At 39.1% G+C, this 19,991-nt stretch overlaps 1 protein-coding gene across 5 annotated transcripts; it reads left to right on the forward strand.

The window, feature by feature from the left end:
* Positions 1-7,971: 7,971 nt before the first annotated feature.
* Positions 7,972-16,772, forward strand: MTRES1 (mitochondrial transcription rescue factor 1). 5 transcript variants are annotated; one of them, XM_032215945.1, is made up of 5 exons: positions 8,006-8,068; positions 9,471-9,811; positions 10,779-11,226; positions 12,460-12,532; positions 16,343-16,772. In XM_032215945.1, the coding sequence occupies exons 3-5, from the start codon at positions 10,787-10,789 to the stop codon at positions 16,517-16,519; spliced, it is 690 nt and encodes a 229-aa protein (XP_032071836.1). In that variant the 5' UTR covers positions 8,006-8,068; positions 9,471-9,811; positions 10,779-10,786; the 3' UTR covers positions 16,520-16,772. The 5 variants fall into 5 exon arrangements, with proteins under 5 accessions (XP_032071833.1, XP_032071835.1, XP_032071836.1 ...); XM_032215942.1 differs by lacking the exon at positions 9,471-9,811 and having other exon boundaries at positions 7,972-8,068; XM_032215944.1 differs by lacking the exon at positions 9,471-9,811 and having other exon boundaries at positions 7,978-8,064.
* Positions 16,773-19,991: the final 3,219 nt, after the last annotated feature.

The raw sequence follows: 19,991 nt of genomic DNA on the forward strand, positions 1-19,991 counted from the left end.
CTCTCCCTCCTCTCAGTTCTTCCCTTCTTCTCTTCTCTTCCTCCTTAGGTGCACTCCCAAAGCAACTTGAATACCATCGGCATTAACAAAATTGCCACTAGTCAGTTGCAAAGGCAACTTTATGTGGAGCAGCTTATGTCAATACCTTCAAACACCAACATTTGCCTATCAAAGATTCTGAGGACGAACTTGATGGGAGGATAAAAATGCTAAATTATTTGGTGCCTTTAAGTCAACGTTGATTGGCTGGCCCATGGGTTTTTTGCTAAAGGACAAGGACTCATGATCTCACATTTGCAGCCTGGTCTCTTAATCATTACACTAAATTGGCTCTCAAACTGGAAATTACCTACAGAATTTTTTCCAATACCGATCTCCTGTGGTGTCCATTGACTATTCTTTCCAATTAATTATCTATTTGGTCCAGAGATGAGCTTAATGCATTCTGTACCGTGCTAAATAAATGTTGTTTTCAAATTGAAAACATGAGTGCTGCTGTTAAAAAGCCTCCTAAAATTAGCATACACATATCCCTTTTTCTCAGGGACAATTCTTTCTGCATTCATATGGATATGTTGCCTGCAATCTTGATTTTATTCCTTGGGTGCCCAGGTAAAGAAAACCGCACCCTGAAAACTTAGAGAAAAGGCTACAGAAAGAAGTACTGCTAATTAGACGAAAGTACATTTTCTTCCAAGTCATAATGCAATTAATCAGAGGCAAAATGGGAATACAAACGTAAGCAAATTCAAACTAATTAGCATTTGCTGATGGAACATGTAGCTGTCACGGCGGCTAAGGATATTAAACATAACTAGCATTTAATTTGATTGCTGTTTCTTTTTTCATTGCATTCACCACCTGCTCAGTGTGAGTTGGATAAGCCCCCAGAGTAACAGCCAAAGACAAGGCATCAAATGGGACAGACTTTCTGCAACACTTACAAAACACTCACATTTACACACACCACCTCCCTCTGTTCACATACCCTTAATGCAGTGCTTTTAAGACCAATGGGAAAAAGAGCACAGAGAAAAATGAGAATGTGCCAGCTGTTCTTGTAAGAATACAGTTTCTGGAAAGGATCTGAGAAAGACATGTTGCTATGCCAAGCTGAAACAGTCAACATATCCAGTCTAAGAGCTTAAGTGGTTAGGAGGTTAAAAGAAGCTCAACCCACTTATAACAGAACGAACAGATCCCAAATATGACCAGGGTGATTCGGAGAACTCCTGTTATCTCTGGGACTTGGTTCTGGCATCAGCGCAACTGGCCAAACTGAGCTTCCAACCTGGATATTCGGTGTCAAAAATCCCAGGAGATGCTAGCTAGTGCCCAGCTTTGGAGAAGGCAGGTATGACTGGCATAATCTAGGATGTAGAGATGTGGGCTCAGCAAGGCAAAGTCGCAAGAGATCCCCCGAGGCTGTGCTAAGGCCAAGATCTTGCAAGGAATTTCCAGCATTGTAGTTCAAAATATTTGAAAGCCATCAGGTTAGAGAACATTATTATAGTACCACGGAAGAAGAAAGAAAATTATTGTCATTTTGGAAAGTTATTAAATTCATAGCTTTCATATTCATAACTTTAAAAATACGATTTTTCCTTTGTTTTTCGTATTTACTGTTTATTATTTTAATTTTGTTAAACTTGTTTTGTCCATCTACTTTTTGCTTTTAGCAGGGTGTGTACATGTATACGCATACATATATAACCAAGTAGCAATACAATGGAGATTTCAATATCAAATAATTTAGCTTAAGACCAAAACCTGTATTATGAAAAAAAAGCTCTTGATGTGTATGTCTCATCTTCTTTCATCTCTTCCTTTCTAAGGCTATTTTTATCTTTGACTGGGGAAAAAAATGAGTACAATAGTCATAACACTGATATCTAAACTGTAAATAATATTAACTGAATATAAACTTTCTTCTTTATTTCTAATGCATCAAGGGATTGTTCTCAACCTTAGCAATTTGAAGATTTGTAGACTTCAACTCCCCAAATTCCCCAGTTAAATATGCTGTCAGCAGGATTTGCTTTCTTGCAGCTTAATATAATTACTCCATGTTCTACATTCTGAGGTGATGTAAAAAAGGACTATGATTGGTTCTCTGGGTGACAAGACAGAAATGTTAGAAACTACTATAGGTAGTATTTGACTTTCAACAGATCACCTCATTTGAAGTTACAATGGACCACTAAAAAGGTTCTTACAACCAGGTTTCAATCGCCAGGCCTCCCTCCCCTGGTCGCTGGACTGTATTTGGGGTGCTCGGCAACTGACCCACATTTACAGTTGTTAACAAAGACCCATGGTCACACAACTGCAATTAATTATTATTATTTTGTTGCCAAAAACTGCTTTTCACTTTGGGTGTTTGGCAAACCTGCCTCATAGAAAACAATGGATTTACTTAATGACTGTGGCATTCACTTTATGACTCATTTGGCTTTACAACCATGACATTCACTTAATGACCACCACAGAAAGGTCAGAAAACCAGGTCCAGTCGCAGGTCCAGATGACCTGCTTTATGACCATCCTGACTTATGACCATAATGAGCAGGCTCTCTTTATGGTCATTAGTTGAAGATTACCTATATTAAATGTTCCCCTCAATCTTCTCTATGATAACTTTATAATGGCCTTGATTTCCTTACCTGCCAGGTTCTATCTCAAAGCACCATTTCCTTATAAAGAAGGTGCTCTAGTCTCTTTTTCCACCCTTAACTATTATGGCATAAAGGACAAACATATATTTTAATTACCTCAATGCCTTTGTTTTAGATGTTTAAAGGTTCTTCCCCCCTCCAAATTAAATAACAAACATCCAAAAAGAACCTTCACAGGAGAGTTCAAAGGAAGGAGCCATTATCCCAAAGTCAAGCAAACAAACAATGAAACCAAAATTCATTCTGAAAACTATATCACCATGACAAGTATTTTAAAAAAAAATCTACTAAATCTTCAGTGCCAGATATATGTACTAGACCATAAAAACATTTATGAGTCACAGTGGTGAAATTACTGCTCTCACTTTAATTTAATGTGAGCAGTTTTAATAAATGGAACACTCAGTTAATGCAAACTGATTTTTGTCTTCCTCTGTATTGGGGTTGGGTGGGGGTTAGATGGCGATTTGAAAGCTAATATCACACACTTTAACTTGTATAATTAAACAGCAACCTAACAAGCAAACCTCTGATAGTCAACAATAATTATGAACCTCTAGGAGAACAAAAAGAGTTTTTGCTTGACAACAGAGGGTTTTTTTCTTTCTTTCTTTCAGGACTTAACAGGGAACATGTGCTGAGCAGTATGATTTTATGCCCTTGGCAAAGCAGGACACAGGCTGTAAGGCTGGGGCTGACTCAAAATTTCTGCATGAACCAAGGGACAGTGAAAGTTTCCCCCTGCCACTCAATATTTAAAGATACTAAGGTAGGGAACTAGATTGTTCTTCAGCATGGTAGGCTCCTTAAATCAGCAGATTGGCCATCACCCCTTTAAGATAGGCCAGGTCAGGAAACAGACACCAAAAGAGTGACTGCAACTGTATTTTACTCTTAAGAGGCCATAATAAGAGAATTTTGAAATCCTGACTGTCTCTCTCCCTTCTTCTTAGTTCAGAGTAGGACAATCTTGAGTTTCTTTCTCACCTGCTCAAACTGTATCTATTGTTGCATTCATTCTTCAAGGTTATCTCCATACTCCTCTACACTAGCACAGAGATGCACAGTAGCTCTCTCTTTCTTTCCAGTACTTATCTATTGCGTCTTAACACTTGCTACTAAGAAATGGTGGGGAAACCATATAGCAGAGATGTCAAACTCACGTCGTCATGTTGTTGTCATGTGACGTATCACGACTTTTCTCCCTTTGCTAAACTGGAGATGGCCATGGCTAGTGCTTGATGCATGTGGCTCGCAGGCCATGAGTTTGACACTCCTGCCATTCAGCAACAACAATAAACCAAATGGAAAATGTGTACCTGACAAATTGAAGAAGGGATATTCAGAAATTCCTAGGGGAACTGTATGGAATTATGTTCCTGGTGGTATCCAATTCAGATAATACAGATATACACTTGGAGACACGAAATCTATGGCAAAGGATCATGGAAAATCTTAGAAAATACAGTACAATTTTTGGGAAGTTGGCACTCAAATGATATCTTTGGTTGCTTTCATAATAAGAAAGGCATCTTCAAATTAAGACGGAGTGGCTGATAATTTTTGGAAGAGGGACTAAGGGACATCTCTCATATATAGCAGTAGCAATAGCAGTTAGACTTATATACCGCTTCATAGGGATTTCAGCCCTCTCTAAGCGGTTTACAGAGTCAGCATATTGCCCCCAACAACAATCCAGGTCCTCATTTTACCCACCTTGGAAGGATGGAAGGCTGAGTCAACCCTGAGCCGGTGAGATTTGAACAGCCGAACTGCAGAACTGCAGTCAGCTGAAGTAGCCTGCAGTGCTGCATTTAACCACTGTGCCACCTCGGCTCATGTATCCAGCATACTAGATTTAAATGACTGTTGGCCTAGACAAGAAATTTTGGCTGTTCTTAGAGGCACTTGGTTTATTATGTGGTTAATCTTTGGTGAGATTCACAGCCTTTGGGGCTGGTTGGTAGCTCCACAGCTCGAGTCCTAACCAAGGACCTAGGACAGTGATGGCGAATCTTTTTTGGCTCATGTGCCATAAGTGGGGGGAGCGCAGGGGGGTTGTGTACGGGTGTGCCACACCCATAATGCAATGCACGAACCCCCCAGTGTGCATGTGCATGTGCGCACTACAGGCATGACCCCCCCATTTTTGCATGCTTTTTTCACCCTCCCCAGGCTCTAGAGGCTTTATAGGAGCCTGGGGAAAGCGAAAACAGCCTCCTCCGCCCCCCGGAAGCCCTCCGGAGGCTTCAGGGACTTTCAGGAAGCTTCCCTAAAGCCTCCAAAGCAGTCAAAATGACCCGCCGAGCAAACCGGGAGTCCTGTTTGCTCGGAGGGTCGTTTTGAGTGCTCCGAAGGCTTCAGGGACCTTCAGGAGGCTTTCCTGAAGCCTCGGGAGCAGTCAAAACGACTCTCCGAGCAAACCAGAAGTCACTTCCGGTTTGCCCGTAGGCCCATTTTTTTGCGCTCCGGAAGATTCAGGGAAGCTCATGAAGCCTCCAGAGGCCTCATGGGGGGGGGGAGATTCTTTTTGCCCTTCCCAGGCTTCTATAAAGTCTCTGGAGCCTGGGGAGGGCAAAAAATGGCATTAAAAAGGGTGAACTCAGCTGGCCAGCGGCGCATGTGCGCTGGCCAGCTGACAGGGTAGCGCCTCGCGTGCCCTGACAAATGGCTCCACGTGCCACAGGTTCGCCATCACTGACCTAGGAACTGTTAAGGTAATGTCGGAGGATGTAAGCTGTTCCAAGTAGGGTGGTGTTTTGTAGAATCAGAACGTTCAAGTCCCATAAATTTAAAATTTCCAAATAGCGAGGTAGCCCTTTAGGTATTGCTCTAAGGGCTCCAATTACAATCGGGACAACACACGGTTTCTTTTTCCACAGTCGCTCAAGTTCAATTTGCAAGTCCCGGTACTTTGTGATTTTTTTCTTGCTGTTTATCTTCAATTCGTGCATCTCCAGATATTGCAATGTCAATGAACCATACTTTTTTCTTTTCAACTATTGTTATGTCAGGTGTGTTGTGGGCCAAGTGCCTGTCAGTCTGAATTTTGAAGTCCCACAAGATTTTGACTTTCTCATTCTCTAAAACCTTCTGAACCTGATGTTCCCAGTGGTTTTTGCTGTACTCAAATTCAAACTTTTGGCTATTATTATTATTATTATTATACAATTGTATCACAGCGGCCAGTTGTTTCGCCGGATTTGGCATTGGTTACTAGTCGGGCCCCACCCAGGGGCCTAGGACGTCATAACGTATTTTCGTAATATGCGTGCAGATCCAAGCAGTGCGGCTTTTTGCATTTGACTGATGGTGATTTTGTCAATTTTTAACTGTTTTAAATGTAATTCCAGTGCTTTTGGAATAGCACCCAGTGTACCAATTACCACTGGAATTACCACTGCTGGTTTGTGCCATAGTCGTTGAATTTTGATTTTTAAGTCCTGGTATTTTGCAATTTTTTCATGTTCCTTCTTGGCGACCCTACTATCACCTGGTATTGCGATGTCTATGATTGTGACCTTATTTTTCTCAACCATTGTGATGTCTGGTGTATTATGCGCCAGTATTTTGTCCATTTGTATACGGAAATCCCACAAGATCTTGACCATCTGATTTTCGGTGACTTTTTCAGGCTGATGTTCCCACCAGTTTGTTGCTGTTTTAATATTATAATTTTTGTACAAATTCCAATGGATCATTTGTGCTACTGAATTGTGCCGCAATTTATAATCAGTCTGCACGATTTTTTTTACAGCAGCTGAGTATGTGATCAACAGTTTCATCAGCTTCTTTGCAAAGTCTGCATTTGGCATCATCAGAGGATTTTTCGATTTTGGCCTTAATGGCATTTGTGCGGATAGTTTGTTCTTGCGCAGCCAGGACTAGTGACTCTGTTTCTTTCTTTAATGTACCTGTTGTTAACCATAACCAAGTTTGCTCACTGTCCACTTTATCTTTTATTTTTTCCAGAAATTGGCCATGCAGTGCTTTGTTCTGCCAACTCTCCATTCTTGATTATATCACATCTTTTCTGTATTCTTGTTTCGTCTGTTGGGCCTTCAGTAGATTTTTGTTCTTTACTTCGATTAATAGATGTTCTTGACTTTCTTTTAAATAATCAGCCAGTGCATGTTTTTCTTCTTCAACTGTTTGCTTCACTTGTAATAATCCTCTGCCACCTGATTTTCGGGGCAGGTATAGTCTATCAGTATCACCACGTGGATGTAAACTGTAGTGCATTGTCATTAGTTTCCTGGTTTTTCGGTCCAAAATGTCCAAATCAGTTTGTGTCCAGTTAACTATACCAGCTGTGTATCTTATAACTGGTATTGCCCAGGTATTTATGGCCTTGATTGTATTTCCACCATTCAATTTAGATTTCAAAGTTTTCCTAACTCTGTTGGTATACTCTCGCCTGACAATAGTTTTTATTTCTCCATGCTTGATGTTATACAACTGCAGAATGCCTAAGTATTTGTAGGCTTCATTTTCGTTGCATTTAATTAGTTGGCCATTGGGCATTTCAATTCCCTCACATGCAGTGATTTTGCCCCTTTTTATGGATACAGTGGCGCATTTTTCCATGCCAAACTGCATTGAAATATCGGTGCTGAATCCTCAACTGTGTTTGTCAATGATTGGATTTCTATTTCTGACTTTCCATAGTGTTTCAAATCATCCATATATAGTAAATGCGAATTTTTTTCAGCTTCTTTGGCTGTTTGGTAGCCTAATTTCATTTTTTTTTAAAGATTATTGATAGTGGGATCATTGCGATGATGAAGGGAAGAGGTGAAAGTGAATCACCCTGGAAAATTCCTAGCTTGATATTAACCATTCCGTAGATCTCATTCCCTACTGCCAACTCAGTTCTCCATTGTTTCATCGCCTTTTCAGTAAAGGATGTAATATTTACATGTAATAATAATATGTAATAATATTAAAGCTTGCAAACCAAGAACAGTTGGTTGGGGGTGGAGAAACGCGCTGTAACACCATGCATTCAATATGCAACACTGCAAAATAGGTGCAACTGTGGCATCTTTCCGAGGTCGTCCCGACTTTCTGAAGCTCATCTGGTTGTAAAGTGAGACCAAGCTCTCCTTAGATTGCATCGCCCACAGCCGCAGAGCTGTACCATGCACCATCTGCCTTGGCTCTTCTGAGCCCAGGGAAGAAGCCGCAGCGGAGAGTTGGAAGACTGCGGCCTATAGTCGCCAGGTCCTCCGAGGCCCTTCTTTCCAGCAGGGGTCGCTGTCGCCTCTGACAAAAACTAAGCTCCGCTTCCGTCTTCGCTGCCTCCCTTTGATCCCTGCGGGAAAGGGAAGGAAGACGGGCACGGAGAGGGGCCGAGCGGCAGGGTTTGGGCTGCAAGCGCCGGCCGGAGGCAGGTAGTGTGGCCGGCTGGGTCATAGAGTGGGGAAGGCAGGCAGGCGCTGCTCGGGCCCGGCCGAAGAAGCAGCGCTTTCCGGTTCCTTCTGTCGCTTCGGCGAAAGGAGGCCGGAATCGGACGCAGGACCGCTAGGCAACCGGGTGGAGGGCGGGGGTTACACACGCGGCGCAAGATCTGATCTGCTGCGGGAAGTTGTACAGTCGGGATTGAGCGCGGTTTTTACCGTATTTACGGTAGGGTTCATAAATTCGACCTTGACTCTTGTTATTGCCCTCTGCGGAGTTATTCACACATACACGCGCGCGCGCACACACACACCCCTCTCTCTTATCCAAAACCAGGGGCGTTTGACCTCCGTGGCATTTGTGCCTGAATCCTTTGTTAAGATCAGGGGACGAGAAAAATGAGTGCGGCTGTGACCTATTAATTCGTCTGCCATCAAAGTAATAGCAACGATGCTTGAGATTGACTGGCCTCTTGTACATGGCTCCTTATTGTTAATGGCTGTTCTGCAGGTCATATTGTGTGAGACCGTTAAGAAGTAAATTCAGTCGGTATAGTATTGTATTAATTTAAGGTGCATTGCACTGCCCTGAGGGTTGTATGAATACTTTTATACTGCTTTTAGAGTTCCCAGTAAGGGTTGATGTTTAGATCCAGATAGAAACTTGCTTGCGGTCCACAGCATAAAGTTACAAGCTGAAAACTAAGTGGACTTGCTTCTACTAGGAGGCCTACTGTGTACTCCTTTGATCTATGACCATCTTGGATTATTTTGCAATAACAAAAAGGAATTGATTAGGTAGAGTGTAGAGCTTTATGTTCTTTTTTGATGAATGGACACCCCTAATTTTAAAGGTGGTCCTTCTATGTCCATTTCTGAAGAAGCACTCTCTGGATTCAGGGGATTAACTATTACTATTAATACTATCTCTACAATCATAATATTTCTCTTTGGGGCAGAGTGCTGGAGAAGATAATATTTGTGCAGTTCAGATTTTCTTGGAAAACACTATTTTTGTTCCTTTCTGATTATTTAGGACAGAATGAGTTTTGGTCTTGGAAAATAGCATATGTCACTGTGCCTCTATGGGTACCATAGAGGGCTAATTTTCCTCAATGCTATTTAACACATATATGATGATCATCAGGTGTTTGGACGTGAAATGCCATCAGATGTTAAAGGCATGTAGATTACTTCTTCATGACACCTAAATTAAGAGAAAGCAGGCAAATTTAGAATAAGTATCTAGATTCTGTATGGATGGCTGGGACCCAATAAATTGAAGTGGAATTCTCTCATGACAGCTCATGGTTGATAGATTTCCAGGTGGGGGAATTAGTGAATTTGTCTTGGAGTGGAATTTGATTTGACTTCTGTTTTTTATTCTTTTGGCGAGGTTGTGGACTGAAGACGTCGAATAGTTTCATATATTCCTGGAATAATAATTGATCCTGGAGGACCAAGTGACCTTTCAATTCTCTTGTTGCATTGGCTGTGGTCGTTCTTGTATATGGAAACCTAGCTGCTATTGTTCATATGCTGGGTAGCTTCATGTTTAGATAAGTGAGGGATCTGGCTATGCACACATTGCATCTTTATTGAAGCAACTGACTGGCTACCAATTAACTACCAAACCAAGTTCATGATCTTGTGTTTGACAAAGAGTGCCCTTGAAAACCAGGGAACAGGATACCTAACAGTCTGCTTTTGCCTTTATAGGGCAAGTTGGTTACTAAGGTGATTAGAAGATTTCTTGTCTTGAATCCAGTACTACAATTGACCTATTGTTATTTTGCTGTTTCTCATAGTTGGGCATTCTTTGTAGTGAAAGCCTTGGGATTTTTTTCCCCACCAATATCACATCTTTTGCACTGCTCTAATTTATTAAAGTTTACTATTTAAATTATTATTTGATTGTAAACTTCTTTAGATTGCCTGCCCAAGAAGAAATAAAGAAATATTAAATAATGTGTAGGTTTGGCTTTCTTTCCTAAGAAAGTTTGAACTGTCAAAGCAGGTCTATGTTTCATTTCTAAATCTAACCCTCTTGACAAAATAATGAAGATTTCATTGAGGTCTTCATTCCCAACTCATTTGTCAAAATATGGCTCATCACAGTAGATTCAAATCAATTTGTGTTAGTCATAGACCAGCAAAACAGTCAATTCATGGATAAAGTAATAAATTTCTCCCACTATTCTTCAATGCCTTGTTTATAAATAGTGTTTTTTGTGTGTTAGTATCAGGACAGAGCATGAAAGGGGTAATTATTTGCTGGTAAGTTAATGTAAGCCATTGAGTTATTGTGAATACGTAATACAGAACTTTGGCAGATGATTTTGTGAGCATTGTAGATTTTTATGACATCAGTGGTACCTGTTGGTATTATGTTGCCTAACCTTACCTAGGACAGCCAAAAATACTAGCTAGAAATCTTTAACTATTTGGATTGGGGGTAAATTATTTTAATGTCATTTTACATTAAAGATTACAACCAAGTCCCTGGCGTTTTAAAAAAAATCACATCACACAGCGACACATTAAATTGAATTAATTCAGTGCCACATATTCTTTAATGTGTTTGGAATTTTGTGAATCCCATACCTTCCTACATCTCTTGTTGCTTTGGAATATGTAAGTTGCATCATTTATCTTGGAAAATTACTAACCTGCAATGTCCTAACTATTTAATCCTTTGTTACAGGGTATGCTATGACAGGATATAAATTGCTTCTTGGTGCTTTTAGAAATCTAAATGTCTGGCTTGGACTCCTGGCCAAATCTCCTCACAAACTCAGCTCTCCCTGGAGGACCTTTCTTTGTGCTGCAAGCCAGTATCCCAGAACAGCAATTCTCCCCAAACATTTCTGTGTTTCTCCCATTCAGCATCATGCATTTTTAATACCGTGGTCAAAAAGTGTCACAGGGATTTCGGTCCGACACAAAAGTAACAAAAACTCACATAAAAAAGATGTGAAACGAACTATGGAAGAAGACTTGGCGGAGGAAGACACTGATGAAGAGATAACTGATTCAGAAGATGAGTTTGAAGATGATCCCAGCCTAGTGAAGAATTACAAAGATCTTGAGAAAGTAGTACAGTCTTTCCGATTCGATGTAATCTTGAAATCTGGTTTAGATATTGCAAGAAAGTAAGTCTGAAAGTTTAAAATAACTTGTAAGTAAAGGAATTACAAGATATAGCTAATGATATTTTGTTTAACATTGCTAAGAGAAAGCTAGTTAATGGTTTCCCTCTTAGGGAAACTATTAATATGTGTTGTTGTTTTGGTTTTGTCAATACTACAGCACTATGTATGTTGAGATAGTATTCATCAACCTTTCCCAATCTGGTGCTGGTTGTAACAGCATCTGGAAAGCATTAAGTTGAGGAAGGTTATTTAAAATGACTTTTGTAGCTTGTGATTAAAATCCCTATGAAAACAGACTGGTCAGTTAAATACTGTAAATTTGGCTATAAAGAAATAATGAGAACTATTAGCATCAGCTGATGGTCATTAAAACAAACAAAATAGCTCTTAATGAGAAATTTTTTCCAACTTAATTTGCAGTCTCTTGGTTATTCCTCTAATTAAAGCTTCCAGACACCATGATATGATGCATGTTTCTTGCTTAGATTTTATCATTTGTTTCAGGATCTGGTGTATTTAATATAAATAGTAAAAAGCTTTGAATGAAGAACAGAAAAATTAGGCCTGCGTTATCAACCTTAGTTATTTTACTTGCAGAAGGTAATAAAACAGATTTAAGTAGAAATTGTTCCTGACTTCTGATCACAGACCAACAGTCTGAACTGTTCAGTTGATCACATAAGAAGAAGATTGACATTTTGACCTGAAAGCTGTTTATTTTAAATGTATATTTAACACATTTTATAACTGGATTCTCTGAAATGTTTAAGAAAACCTGAATATGCTTAACAGGATTTACTTCATCAAAACTATGCATAGGATTGCAGTCTTATTTAGCTTTAATAAATGCAGCATTGATTTTCCTTCTGTAAAAACTTACTGTATCTGGAAGTCCATACAAAGTGAATCAATTGCACTAGAGTGGGAAATGCTAAAGTGAAACATTGTTATCATTTATGTTAATTGATATGATCTAGCTCAGTGTTTTTCAACCTTGGAAACTTTAAGATGTATGGAATTCAACTCCCAGAATTCCCTAGCCAGCGTTGCTGTATGGTGAATTTTGGGAGTTGAAGTCCACAACTTCTTAAAGTCGCCAAGGTTGAAAAACAGATATAGTAGCTATCTATATACATATGGTGCAGTGGTAGAAAAGGTTATTCTTAGTATTTTTGTAAAAATAATTTTAGCAAGAATATTAAATATAAAAATAGGGTTCTTTTTGTTTTAAAGCAAAGTGGAAGATGCATTCTACAATGGTGAGCTTAGACTGAATGGAGAAAAATTGTGGAAGAAAAGTAGATCGGTAAGACTTTTTGAAATTCACGGTATAAACTAAATTAACATGAGAAGTCATGGATAGAATTTAATTCTCATAAATATTACATAGTGAAACAGGATCACAGCACTATGTAAAAAACGTTTGTCTTTATGGCATTGAGACCCAAGTTTATTATTTTTTTGGCCATCTGCTTATTTTTATTTCTAGAACTGTTTACATTTCAATAACCAGATTATTAAAGTAACAGTTGCATGTTGTATTATACAACTAATACTGCATTTCAAAAATGAGCTAGTTCAATGTATCTCTTAGGCATAATTTAAAGTCAGATGAATAATTGGAATAAGTTTTATCTAAAATTTTGGGCATGCATTCTTCATATTTTTTCCCACTTTTGAAGAATTCTGGCTTCTTAATTAGACCATTGTGTTAAACTAGAACTCAGTTTTAATTGTAAGTTAGGAGGAAGGCCAATGGTTACTGCTTTGTTGGTTTTGTTTTGTTTTAGTTAAGGTACCTGAGTTGACCTAAGTTTCTCCCAGAAGAAGCTGCTACCAATGGCTTGGTTTTTTTAGTTGTCTGGGGTGGCACCATCTCAGTACAAGTGCTGTGGAACAGCCTGCTTCTAGTACTGAGGCTGGTTCTTTCACTGATGGCCTCCCAGAAATTGGAGAAAACTTTTGTTTTGTAGGGTTTGTTCACCGTTGCCACTTTTTGCTTCCTCTGTATATGATAATTGTTATTTGGGGAGAGGGGTGGATTGAAGCATATTGTGTTGTCCATTTTATTAGGGACTGTAGCTAATTTTTACTATGAACATTTTATTATGATGTATGTGGCTATAAATTGTCATAAATCTGGTAGATTCAGCACCTAGAAATTCAGTTAGTAATAGCAACAACCATTTAATCATAGAATATTTTGATTCTTATGGAGATATTATTAAGTTTAGCACATTACAGTAGATGTGTTTATGTTTGATTCTTAGAGTAAGAGTTCTATGTTATTTTGAAAATCACTGAAGGACTTCAGGCAATGGGGAAAGAGAAACTATTCAGTGCCACATCCTACCAATCTTACACTGTGTATTCATTCTTCCCATGATCTGGAACTGTGCTGTGGAAATAGGTTGATTTGACCCATCACCATTTTACAAGCAAGATACCAAGACACATCATGTTGCTGTACAGTACATCATAAGGAGCTTTGCTTGGTTCTATGAACCCAGTTCATGTGGTTTGTAAATTATAGAACGGAATGGAATGGGAATAGTAAAATAGAATCATAGGGGTGGAGGTCTTGAGGTCTTCAAGATCAACCCACCTCTCAAGGCAGACCACCTTAATAAGCATGGTTGTCTTTTTCTTAAAATCTTTCAGCGATGGAGCACCCACAACTCTGGGAGGCAAGTTGTTTCATTGATTAATTGTTCTTACTGTCAGGAAATGTCTCCTTGAATCTCTCTTTGTCAAGCTTCCAGCCATTGCTTTTGTCCTGCCTTCAGGTGCTTTGCAGACTAAGTCAGCCTCCTCTTCTTTGTGACAGCCTGTCCAATACTAGAAGACAGCTATCATGTCACCCCTAAACCTTATCTTTGTTAGGCTAAACAAAGTTTAGCCTAAAGTTCACTTAACTGTTCATTGTAGAATTTAGCTTCCAGGTCCCTTTTTGTTTCTCTTCTGTGTGCTCTTTCTAGACTCACAGTATTTTTTTTTAATCTTAGTGATCAAAATTGGATATAGTATTCCAAATGTGGACTCACGGGTGCAACAGAGGTGGGTTGCTCCTAGTTTGGCTTGGATTGGGCGAACTGGTAGTAGTGATGGTGGGAGGCTCCGCCCACTCACCTGGATGCTTCTGCGCATGCGCTCCCGAACCAGTAGTAAAAAAATTGGCAACCCACCACTGGGGTGTAATATACAGATGAAACTCAAAAAATTAGAATATCGTGCAAAAGTTCATTTATTTCAGTAATGCAACTTAAAAGGTGAAACTAATATATGAGATAGACACATTACATGCAAAGCAAGATAGTTCAAGCCATGATTTGTCATAATTGTGATGATTATGGCTTACAGCTCATGAAAATCCCAAATCCACCATCTCAGAAAATTAGAATATTACATGCAATCAATAAAACAAGGATTGTACATAGAATAATATCGGACCTCTGAAAAGTATAGGCATGCATATGTACTCAGTATTTGGTTTGGGCCCCTTTTGCAGCAATTACTGCCTCATTGCGGTGTGGCATGGAAGCCATCAGCCTGTGACACTGCTGAGGTGTTATGGAAGACCAGGATGGTTCAGTAGGGCCTTCAGCTCTTCTGCATTGTTTGGTCTCATGTCTCTCATCTTTCTCTTGGCAATGTCCCATAGATTCTCCATGGGGTTCAAGTCAGGCGAGTTTGCTGGCCAATCAACCACAGTAATCCCACGGTCATTGAACCAGGTTTAAGTGCTTTTGGCAGTGTGGGGAGGTGCCAAGTCCTGCTGGAAAATGAAGTCAGCATTCCCATAAAGCTCGTCTGCAGAAGGAAGCATGAAATGCTTCAAAAACTCCTGGTAAACGGCTGCATTGACCGTGGACTTAATGAAGCACAGTGAACCAACACCCGCAGATGACATGGCTCCCCAAATCAACACAGACTGCGGAAACTTCACACTGGACTTCAAGCATCTTGCAGTGTGTGCCTCTCCATTCTTCCTCCATACTCTGGGTCCTTGGTTTCCAAATGAGATGCAAAAGTTGCTCTCATCAGAAAAGAGGATTTTGGACCACTGAGCAACAGACCAAGTCTGTTTTTCTTTAGCCCAGGTAAAACACTTCCGACGTCGTTTGTTGTTCAGGAGCGGCTTGACAAGAGGAATACGACATTTGAAGCCTATGTCCAGGATTCGTCTGTGTGTAGTGGCTCTTGATGCATTGACTCCAGCCTCAGTCCACTCCTTGTGAAAGTCCCCAACACTTTGAATGGCCTTTTCCTGACAATCCTCTCCAGGCTACGGTCATCCCTGATGCTTGTGCACCTTTTTCTTCCCCACTTTTCCCTTCCACATAACTTTCTATTGTGCTTTGATACAGCACTTTGGGAACATCCGACTTCTTTTGCAATTTTATTTTGAGGCTTTCCCTCCTTATGGAGGGTGTCAATGATGATTTGCTGTCAGGTCAGCAGTCTTTCCCATGATTGTGATTCCTATTGAACCAGATTGAGCGACCATTTAAAGGCTCAAGAACCCTTTGCAAGTGTTATAGCTTAATTAGCTGATTAGAGTGGGACACTTTGAGCCTAGAATATTTCACCTTTTCACAATATTCTAATTTTCTGAAATGTGGATTTGGGGTTTTCATGAGCTGTAAGCCATAATAATCACAATTATGACAAATAATGGCTTGAACTATCTTGCTTTGCATGTAATGAGTCTATCTCATATTAGTTTCACCTTTTGAGTTGCATTACTGAAATAAATGAACTTTTGCACGATATTCTAATTTTCTGAGTTTCACCTGTATGGTTTATGGTGGTGTCATATTACTGCTGTAGCTTCTTTATTGTGGCTCTTAAATTTCATGGACTAGAAATGTCTGATAATGGGTTTATAGTAACGTTTTCCTATAAATGCGTACATTCTTAATGCACATCATCCCCAAATCATGGAACTTATGCCGCAAAAAAGCATGCCTATTAAACAGTCATCTTTGCAGCTTTCCTCCAAGCTGGGAGTGAAAACATTCTAATCAATGTCAGCCAAGTTATTCGTACAGTTGCTCAATGAAAAAAATGGACCATTTTTTCTCCCTCCCTCATCTTCTCCCCCCTTCTTCTTCAGGTAAAGGTTGGTGATACCTTGGATCTCATTCTTGGAGAAGACAAAGAAACAGAAACAGCTGTAGTTATGCGAGTTGTTCTAAGGAAAGCATCTGAGAAGAATGAGAATGATAAATACAAAGTGGTGTTGAGGCGCTGGAAAAATTTAAAGGTGCCCAAGCAGGATGTATTGAAGTGAATAAATGAATTACATGTTGTGATTGATTTGTGAGCAGTCACATTTATTGTATAATATATAATTTTTTTTTGTTAAAAAAGTTTTTTTTTGTTAAAAGTTTTTTTTTAAAAAAAAGGTTACTTGATGGCATGCCACTTTCCTTACTATAAACATTACTACTTCTGTTCCATGTCCTTCATTTGCTGTATGCTGTTTTCATTTCAGAGTGAAAAAATAAAATATTGTTCCTATGAGAAATAAAAGAAAAACCTGATCTTAAAGTATCTTGGCTGCTGCTTAACCACATGACCCAGAAACTCAAATGCTAATATTAAGGGGAAACATTACTTTTAGAATATTTTTGTCACTTGCAATAATACTATTTACATCAAAAAGGGAAATATCCGATATATTAGTAGTATATTTCCATTTCTAGGAATGAAAACTGAAATAAATAATTTCTATTTGTTTTCCTCTTTATTCAGAGGTAGCAGTGTGGAATGTAGCTAAATCTGCTGGCCATTGTATTTTCACTTGAATAAAGCAGAGTTCTTTCATGCATAAGATGGTTATAAAAATAGAGGAGGTACTGTTAGTATATCAGAAAAACAAGAGTGCTACTAGATTGGATACCTTGAAAGAGTTTGCCATGCATTTTCTCACTTCAAAATCCAGTGAGTATAAAGCTCTAAAAGAGAAATAAAAGGGAGTTAATGTTTACATCAGTGTTCAGTGCAGCTCTGCATATTCAGTCTTCCATGGACGTGTGATCTTATGGCAACTCAGGTGCTCAGTAGAAAAGACATGAGGCCCTGTACCAAAGTTCATATTTCTGATTTTAATTTATCTCACTGCTGCAAAGTACAATACTTCTCTTTAGTGAAGGCACCTTTCAAAACCATTCTACTTATTCAGCTGGCGGAAGACTTTGGCTGGATTTCATCCTTCTGGCTCATCTATCAGAGAGATGCAGAGATACTTTACATACATAAATTATGAGGGCATACCAACTAGCTAAGGAACTGGAAGAAAATATTTAAAAAGTAATGTTTATGTATACTTTTACATATACACTCTTATATATACCCTTTCAGGGACAATTAGATAGATGATAGATAGATAGATAGATAGATAGATAGATAGATAGATAGATAGATAGATAGATATACAGAGACACACAGAGTCTTGTTTTATAATGGTATATTTGTGAATTAAAAATCTTATGTTATCATATTAAAATAAAATTCTTTTAATTGTAGTTCAATAAATTTCATGTAAGAAATTGTATAAATGGATTTTGTGCTCTTCGAGGATATGCTGATCATCCAAAACTAAAATGTTTCCAAAATGATACTGTACACACAAATAATTCTGTGCTGCAGTTTCGCTGACACCTATTTTAGCAATAAGATAACAAAAACACATTTATTTTTATTTTATTGCGGTAATATGTGGAAGGGAAGGAATTACAGGAAGATTGGAAACAACCCAGCAGGAAAATAAAATCAGAATTAAGTATGGAAGGACACAATATAGAAGTGATGCTTTGTTTTAAATTCTGAAAACAATACGCGTCCTGAAGGTTCTGCCACAGCTTTTCGGCTCTTTCATAGTTCACTAGAACCGAAAACCTGATAACGTGATTTTTGTCATGTTCAGATGAGCAACAAAAACTGCTATTTCTAAATTGAGGGATATAACATTAATGCCTCTATATAAATGTATAAGTTTTAGTTCAGATTAACATTTATTTACTTATAATAAATCAGAAAATATTTTCTTTACTCTCTTTTTAGAGTGGTACATTCAGCTAAACAAATATAGCGTGTTAGGAAAGCTATTTGAGAGAAAAAACTGAAATCGACCCTGGCCCTGAGAGCGGGAGAAAGTAGTGTGGTACTGCTATATCAAACTGAGCTAGGATTCTCAGGGTCCAGTACAGTATAGAAGAAACATTCATAAGGCAGCTGAGAAACAGAAGTAGTAGAAGATACAGATTTGCATCATATTTGTGAAGATTATCACTTGTTTTACTTGAAGCCAGTGTGAATTTTAAAGCCAATACGTAAGACAAAGTGGAGAGAAATTTGGTAGAAAGTTAGGAAAGGAAATGTTCTAATCAATCCATTTCTCTCCTCACGGTTCTATTTACCCCTTTATTTTTAATTCATTAAAAATCCATTATTTTCAGAACAGAAAAAACATTTTTCTAAAGTGACATGTGGTACATATTAAGATCCAAGTAACATATGTTATACAAATGGATAAATAGAAATGTGTCACACACAGTAATTGTATCAACACCTCACTGCCACAACAAAGTTGTGTAGCAGTTTCAATTAGAAGGCAAAACGGTGCTTCAGAGTGTACAGCTGCAAGTAGCTCTGCCTGCAAATGCTTCAAGCAATGATGCCTTTTACTGGAATGACACACAGCTGTCCTATCTTGGTGCATGATCCTAGGAGAGAATAATTGTGGTTGAGGGAGTTGCTGGCATGTGCTCTGGCTTGTGTTCCCGTCTGCTCTAAAGCATCTTTCTGCTTTCAGACTAAAATCCCAAAGGTGCTTTTTCAAGAGGCAACTGGACTTTCTTGTTTTTCTTTGAAGACGTTTCACTTCTCATCCAAGAAGCTTCTTCAGCTCTGACTGGATGGTGGGAAATGGAAGGATTTATATTCCTTGCAGACAGCTGGTCATTTGCATTCTTTTAGATAGTAGTAGAGACCACTTGGAGCTTTATCTGTCTCAGGGTCACTTGAGTAGGGCAAATGGGTGTGGAGCAATTGGTGGCCCATGGGCCGGTGAGTCATGCACAGGCCACACCCACCCCAGCTGTGCGAATGGGGAAAATGTCACAAGTCACACAACGGCAACGTGACATTGTGAGTTTGACACCTGTGGTGTGGAATCTTCTTGAAATTGCTGAAAGAACTGTGTTGTAGACTGATAATGTATCATTCCCCTCTGTTGAGAGAGGGCTCTTAAAGAGGAGTCAAAGAGGCCATCCATATCAAAACTAAACAGCCCTCTCTCAACAGAGGGGGAGGGATATGACATCATCTATCTCTAGTCTACACCTGCAGTCATTTCAGCAATTCCAGGAAGGCTCCACACCCATTTGCACTACTCAGGTGACCCCGAAGACACAGACAAAGCTCCATTATTTGCAAGTGGAACAAGTGTGTCATACTAGAAATGATGGAAAGTAAATGACATCATCCTTAGCATTGAACAAGCATTCTACTATAGAGCATTCAAGTGTACACACTGATCATTATATATGATTTACACTATTCAGGGGAACAGCAAATCCACAGGCAGGAAACAGTTTCTTTTTCTAAATCAATTTATGGGCATTTCAGGAAAAAAACATCAGTGGGTTGGATCTGGAAGTCTTGTAAAAATCCATGGAACAAGTTACTGGAACTTGTTAGTCGTGACTGATTTCAGTGGGACTGAAATACTGTTACCTTTGTTTGGATCTAATCCAACC

Source organism: Thamnophis elegans, chromosome 4 (assembly GCF_009769535.1).
Source record: "Thamnophis elegans isolate rThaEle1 chromosome 4, rThaEle1.pri, whole genome shotgun sequence".
In the NCBI taxonomy this organism is placed as follows: domain Eukaryota; kingdom Metazoa; phylum Chordata; class Lepidosauria; order Squamata; family Colubridae; genus Thamnophis; species Thamnophis elegans.

What these genes read in the sequence shown, in the direction of transcription:
- MTRES1 (XM_032215942.1), top strand. Translation starts at nt 10,787, where the DNA reads ATGACAGGATATAAATTGCTTCTTGGTGCTTTTAGAAATCTAAATGTC. An exon ending in GGTTTAGATATTGCAAGAAA is followed by an intron (nt 11,227 to 12,459) that starts GTAAGTCTGAAA and finishes TTTGTTTTAAAG; the next exon opens with CAAAGTGGAAGATGCATTCT. An exon ending in TGTGGAAGAAAAGTAGATCG is followed by an intron (nt 12,533 to 16,342) that starts GTAAGACTTTTT and finishes CTTCTTCTTCAG; the next exon opens with GTAAAGGTTGGTGATACCTT.